At 35.9% G+C, this 7,285-nt stretch overlaps 1 protein-coding gene across 1 annotated transcript; it reads left to right on the top strand.

Moving 5' to 3' along the window:
- The first annotated feature begins 2,237 nt into the window (after positions 1 to 2,237).
- On the top strand, positions 2,238 to 6,854 carry LOC128243806 (tyrosinase-like protein 2). The gene is made up of 5 exons (XM_052961759.1): positions 2,238 to 2,283; positions 2,569 to 2,829; positions 4,454 to 4,606; positions 4,900 to 5,000; positions 5,149 to 6,854. The coding sequence occupies exons 1-5, from the start codon at positions 2,269 to 2,271 to the stop codon at positions 6,692 to 6,694; spliced, it is 2,076 nt and encodes a 691-aa protein (XP_052817719.1). The 5' UTR covers positions 2,238 to 2,268; the 3' UTR covers positions 6,695 to 6,854.
- The last annotated feature ends 431 nt before the right edge of the window (positions 6,855 to 7,285 follow it).

Here is a 7,285-nt window from a genome sequence, read left to right on the forward strand (position 1 = left end):
TTGAATTTAGCAGTTAAACTCAATGACGTTACTCTTGGGAATCTAAATTATGTATGCAATAATTCACTTTCACATGATATAACACTACAATTAATTAAAACTATTATTAAAAATAATACGAACTACTTCTACTGATGTACCGGCATACATCCGAGGTTGTTTTCGATGGAAAATGGCCGAGGATTTCCGGATATGCAATTGGCCTACCACTACCTCGTTTAAAGATTGATTTCTTGTCGACGAGAGAAACCTATGCTGGTAGAATCCTCATGTTTAAATAAACCCCTAATAGGAAAAAATTGTTTCAAGCATAAGAAATAAGCCTAAATATAAAATCTATCTTTATCGGTGACATCATCTGCTTTGTTTGATGCAATATCGCGGTTTGGGGCATGTCTGCTTTTGAAAAATAGGAGAAGTTGTATGATTTAACATGTCATATTTTACCAATCTAAAATATTTTCTTGCATTTACTGAAAAAAGATGCGGATAATAAAACGAAACGTGCCAAAAGTACTTTAGCCCCCCCCCCCCATTTCCAACAACAACCATGCAAGGAATCATACCTCATATCTATATACAACATTTAGTATTAACTTTCAAAATTTAAGATAACTTGCAGAAAAATGTATTCAAAGTTGGCTTTTCCGTGGCTACTTTAGAAATCTCGATTGGGAAATGGCATCCAAAAGTGCACTTTCGCCCGTAGTTGGAGTGTTCCAGTTTGGCAAATTTAAACCGGACGCTGTTATATTAAAACGGCTCCTTGATTTTATTTACGAATGAGATAAGATGGGGTGTGCTATCATACCGACAGTATGTTAGTGGCATCGGCGCTTTGATTTCTAATGCGGTCCCTTCACTCTCCATTTTATCATTAGAATTATTTTCTTTACAAAACATGTCCGTAACCTCATTCCAGTATGAAAGAACTGTATACCAGCTTTTGCACTATCTGTTATATATATTCTGTAACATATTATGTACTGAATATCCTAGCTGTGGTTTCGTCAAGCTCATTTCCACCTTGACAGGGGAGTATGTCCCGTTACCGTATTCGATACAGGTATTATAAGGTGTGTAAGCAGCACGGTAACTTAGTTGGTATAGCACTCACTCCGTCAGGGAGGGTTAAGTCATGATTATATGTTTTGATAGATTAGCAAATTTAACATTTTTTTTTCAGAATGAAATTCAATAGCATTTGCATATAAAAAGTGCGACAAGAAAAATAACAGTTTTCGGCACAAAAACGCTTGACACTATCCAAACAACAATGTTTAAAATAATGACTAAAACATATCCATATTGTCAGGATACTTTTCCATTGAATGCAAACTCATTTCATCAAATTGTTGATTGGATAGTTTATTATTCATTTTGTCGAAAAACACATATCTGTTAAAATACAACTAAGTAAATTGTGCTAATGTTAATTACACCAAAACATGTAGCAAAGGACTTCTCGCAACCTTTGATCTTCTGATCAACTCGTGACTTTGGTCATGTTGAAATACATTATAAATCAAATGACAAGAAATGAATCAAATCAGTTTGAGTTTCCCAACTTTGGTCAGGCTATTTGTGACATAACAAATTGAATGATAAGAAATTAGACTAATCACCTTGACAGTCCTACGGCTTATCAAAATTTGTATATAATTTTCTTAACATCAGTTTATTTGGTACTATTTGACAATCCACTAGCCCAGGGCTAGTGGATTGTCAAATAGTACCAAATAAACTACTCTATACACTATTGATTAATGTTTAATATTATTAATATGTTACCAAATATAAAATTATAATTTACTCTCGACGTTTTTATAGTAATTTCTATGAACACAATGAAACCTAGACATCATATATTTGTCTGTTTTGTTTTTTTATTCGAAAAATACATTTACATTGCCTTCTTGTCCTACTAATGGACGGGTTTTTTGGTCTTTAGTGTGGTATTGATTACTTAGTGCGGTTTCGTCTGTATTCCTGTATTAGATCGTTGCACTTAAACCACATACATATATTTAAATCTTTATTACATCCTTATATGGCATCTCATTTAAACGCGAGGCACCTTGCGATATCCCCATATCCATTTTTAATAATAATTATCATTATCTTATTAATTAATTGGTACATTTGTATTCGTGAACGCATTCATCTATGCTCAATCAATACGATTGAAAGTGGTAGGAATTGCGTCCAAGGCTAGTATATATAAGGGATGTATATTACAAACTCCCATAACCCTCCTCCGTCATTGAAATGGAGTGCCTTCAGGTAGGAGAAATTTAAAATTTTAAATATCTCACTTTCATTTCTCTCTTTAACTTTTGGCTAGCTCTTGATGAATTCAAAAAGGTTGAACATTTGAGTAAAAACGCAAAATACTCATGAAATAAAAGATAATTAAGTCTGCAAAGTCATTGACCTTTAATTGGATTTATTAAATTACTTCACATGACTTTTACCTCATCAATAGCTTGTTTCGTATCTAAAGAGAAGACCATTATGTTTGAAAAGTTTGTCTTCTTAATTATGCTCATTCTTCTATATGAATTCCAGGCAGCATTTTGGCTGCTTTTCACAGGCACAATGGTCGTGTCGCAGTCAACAAGGACGGATGTCTACTCAGAAATGCCCGCTGAGGTACAACAGTGCGTTGCCCAACTGACAAACGGCACAAACGACGGAGCGAAAGTCTCGGAGGAAGCTCACATCCAATGCATGCAGCAATTTGTCTGGAAGGCGGACAGAAAACGCTGGGATGGAGCTGTCAATATGACTGATAAGGAAACGGAATTCATAAATGATATCATCAGATCCGTAAGTATTTACTTAAAATACAATTAGTTGTTTCGATCAGAATTAAATTCAGCTGTTTCAAAACCCATTTAAAAATTAACTATCCTAAAGAAGCACACTCTGTTCTGACGAACATATATTTTATTACTAAAGAAATAAATAACATCTTGAATTTAAAAGGCAAAAACCTGTCCACAAAGTTTATAGCTTTGTTCTAAAATATATCTAAATTTATATCCCTAAACAATAATTATAAACTTTCAAATATTGCCAAATTCTTTCACAACAGTAATGTTTGTATTTGTGTTACACGAAAACCTCGTAGAATATATATCTACCATGATGAAATGCATATGGTCCCAGATTGCTGACCTGGAGGACCTAGGTGTTCTTACGATGTACGTTTTGTTCAATCTGTAAGTGGATAAAGGACCAATCTTGTTTTACCTTTTTTGTTTATTTGGTTCAACTTTAATTTGATTAAAACAAAATATTTAACCGGTTTAAGATCAACTATATATTCAGCACATACCCCCTCTTTAATGAAACAGGGCTTTCAAAAACAAACCGAAACATATACCTATTTAAATATGTCTTTTCTTGGACCATGTATCACCAACCAGCATTAGAATGATCAAATTGCAATGGAATATATTACAATACATGTACTATAAATTTATTGACTCTTTATATTTGAATATCTATATGTTTGAAAGTAATTAATATGTTTTCTATAACTCTATAGTTATACCATTTTCCACAAAGCATTTTTTTACTTAATCCCTGCTGCCGGCAAATTATTCATTTCTAGTTTTTATTTTCTCATAATCATGTTACCATTATGTTTACAAAATTTATTTAGTGTCTTACATTATTACTTTGATATATTTAAAAAAAAAACAATAGAAAAGTTTTATATTTGATAGCTCATTTGCCTGTAATTGAATAATTGTTGTTCGTGCTTCGTCAACATTTTCAAGATAATCACGGGTTACAAATTATCTCTTTATGGTTGAAATATGCATGAAGAGCGAAACAATATTATGCATTTAAGTTTCCTTTAAATGTGATGGTAGTTAAGGGCCAGCCACAATTCAAACGTCGTTTGAAAGACAAACATTTTAAATGTTTAAAAAAATAAATAATATTCATATTTTTTATTTTGTTTTGAAGGTTTAACATTTAGCAAGCATAATTGATATATCGGTTGCATGTTAAGCTGTATTTAGGATATGAGCAATTCAATTTTTACGAAAGAAGATTTTTATCAGATTTCCAATCAAAAACCATTTAGGTTTTCCCGGAAAGCTGTTTATACAAAATGAATATGTTTATGAGTCGAAATTTCGGAACTACCCAATCAGCAATGTCTTAATGCTTTGTGGTGATTACAGTTTTTTTTTGTAAGAAGAAGAAGATATTGGAATTTTATAACCAAGAAATGAATTTTATCCATTTTTTCCATTGTTTTTAAATTACTTTCTTATTTGAAAAGAAATCACAAAGAATGTATGTTTTACTCCCCCAAAAAGATCGTTTCTCAAAACTAAATAAAACCTACACTTTTGAAACATTTTAATTTGTGACCTTCCCTATCCACTTTTGCACAGTGGAAGGCCGTTAAGTCTTGATGATGTATTTTTAGGTGTTTAAACGCGGTCCTGGGTCGTCTAGATCGAAGCGAGAGGTAGGCCCAGGTATATTTCCACCGACCGGATTTAGAATACGAAAGGAGTACCGACGTCTGACAGACTTTGAGAGAATGGCTGTACATGATGCATTTAATGGTATTAAAAAGGTACGTTTCTGCATATCATTATGCTCGCAACAATTCAAAGATTTGTAATTGTATCAGCTGAAACAATACAATGTCTTAAGACGCACCAATAAGTGTACAACAAAACAATGGGAACTCCTGGAACAATTTTAATAACCTAAACATTAACCAATGTCAAGTATAATGATGCAAGGTTATAGGGGCCAAACCTATCGTAAAATATTACACACATATCAAACTCCTGTTACTACTTGCTTAAGTAGTAAAGGTAGTTATCTTTAGCACACTATAACAATGTCTCTTTTTTCATACAGAATGGAGGATATACTGCTTTTGCTAAACTTCATGTTATTGTGATAGCGTCCGCTCACAAGGGACCTAACTTTCTGGGTTGGCATCGTGTTTATCTAGCCATGTAAGTAGAAAAATGCTATAGAAAAAAACATAATAAGTAAAGTAAGAGGATGTCGTTACATAAATGTACACAATATTTGAATTCTTAATCAGTATATGTTCCTCCATTGTACAGTTTGAACAGTATTACACATACCGTTATTTTTCAGGTTGGAAGAATCCTTAAGACGAATTAACCCAATGGTTTCACTACCCTATTGGGACTCAACACTAGACAAAAACATGGCCAACCCGGAAATGACTATTATATTTACACCACCATTCCTGGGAAATGGCGACGGGTATGTTGTAACTGGTCCATTCAGGCACTGGCCTACCGTGACTGGACCACTTGCTAGAAATATTGGGGCGAACAGTGTGCTCTATTCAAAAGAATTTATTGCTAGAATGATGACCCGATGTCGTACGGCAGAAATCACATTTCCAACAGCTGCCGAAGCGTTTGATATTGAGCACGCCCACGGTGGTCCTCATAACTGGGTTAGCGGACAGATGAGCAGCTTAGCCACGGCAGCCGAGGATCCCGTGTTTTTCATGCACCACGCATTTGTAGATTATCTCTGGGAAAATTTTCGAATTCACCAGATGTTCGAATGTGGAGTAAACCCGGCGACAGATTACCCTCCGGCCGTAGGCCTTCACCACCCATTACGACCAATGGATGGCTTTCCCGGACATCGTAGCATTGACGGCTATGCGAGCTATTGGACACAATTCTGGTACCGATATGAAAGATCACCATTTTGTTCGGGTGCAATGCCCTTCTGTGGATCACCTTATCTTTGGTGTGATGTTAAACGAGGAAGATGCGTTTCTGCTGCTAGAATGGCGCCATTTAGCGACGGAATGGGATCTCCTTTGAGTTCTGCAGGATACGCTGCCAGCCCGGCGGCGGCCAATGCAAGGGCAATAGCTGCCCGAGCCGCCGGCACAGGTCCCAGGTTCTCTGCTCCACCAGCTGAACCTCGAACACAGGCCGGTCGGCTGGGTGTGGCTCGGGTCCGGCGAGACGCACCAAACGACCAAACACACAATGGAACGTATGACAGATACGACGTTGCGATAAGCTCGGAGCGAAATGGTCATTTGTTCACGCATGCTGAGCCATTTCCACTACTCCCCGTGCCGTACATAGGAACAGTCCAGACACGCAAACAGCTGTCTTCGTCGAAAGGTACGACTGACAATGTAGCCAAGCAAACTGAATCTGACTGGTTTTATGTTCCAATACGCGTGATGAATAAGATTAACATTGAAAGAACATCTGGAAACCTTCGATGTCACAGGGGAAAACAGATTAAAGTAATAGCCCAGGGTTTGAATTACTTGGAAAGCTTTGTTGATTATCCAGGTATAACCGCGAAATCACCTATTTCAACAACAGTCGCCATTCTAGCAGTACGGGTTCCCCAAATTGGACCGTCGGAAGCTATGATCACTGCTGTTCATAGTTGCGGTTATTCATGCAAACCATCTTGCTTAAAGATTGATGGTGGACCAGCAGAGTACCAGCCATGTAATGGTATTCTTGTTATCAAACCTGGCGAGCTGGACCTATTCAGTCGGAGCTACCAAGGAGCAGTAAAGAAAATGGACGGACTTGTTTCGGACAAGCAAAACAATGTACGAATGGTATTCCATTGCGACGAAGCAATAAAATCGAGGAATGCTTGGTCTTCTCATAGTAGCAATTAAACACCTACACATTTGATACTGATGAATTAGATTGAAGCATTTGAATTGGAATATTGTTTTAACAACCTTTTAGCAATCATCATGAAATAAATTTTTATCGGATTCTTGCAAATGAAGATTAAATTTATATAGAAAATAAGAACTATTTCTACCCAGCAAACCTTCTTTTGTGTTTTCCCCCCTCTATTTATTATAATGGTATTTGTTTGAAAGATGCCAAGCTTATTAATCGAAACACGTAGATTTGAACTCTGGCAAACTGCAAAATGTTTGATTCAAAATTGATGTCCTGTTTACGAGAGTTGTTAAAAATCCATAGACTTGAATGACTTCGTATTGAGATGATGATTACGCATAATGATTGCACAGGATTAGAACCGACAATTAAATCACGTACACTAAGCAAAATGCTTAATTTGCACTGATATGTTGCAATATTGACAAGTCATGTGACGTTAGATTGGCGCACGCTAAGGACGACTAGAATTATACTTAAGTCGAGAAGTATATCTCTTCATTTCTTTTTATCTCCATATCTAGCTGATATACCAGTAAGATGACAGAAGGACATTCATACTTGATGAACGTATT

The sequence above is a fragment of the Mya arenaria genome, chromosome 8 (assembly GCF_026914265.1).
Source record: "Mya arenaria isolate MELC-2E11 chromosome 8, ASM2691426v1".
NCBI classification, from domain to species: domain Eukaryota; kingdom Metazoa; phylum Mollusca; class Bivalvia; order Myida; family Myidae; genus Mya; species Mya arenaria.

Coding starts and splice junctions, on each gene's coding strand:
- LOC128243806 (XM_052961759.1), top strand. Junction 2,830..4,453: donor TAAATGATATCATCAGATCC/GTAAGTATTTAC, acceptor ATGTATTTTTAG/GTGTTTAAACGCGGTCCTGG. Junction 4,607..4,899: donor CATTTAATGGTATTAAAAAG/GTACGTTTCTGC, acceptor TTTTTCATACAG/AATGGAGGATATACTGCTTT.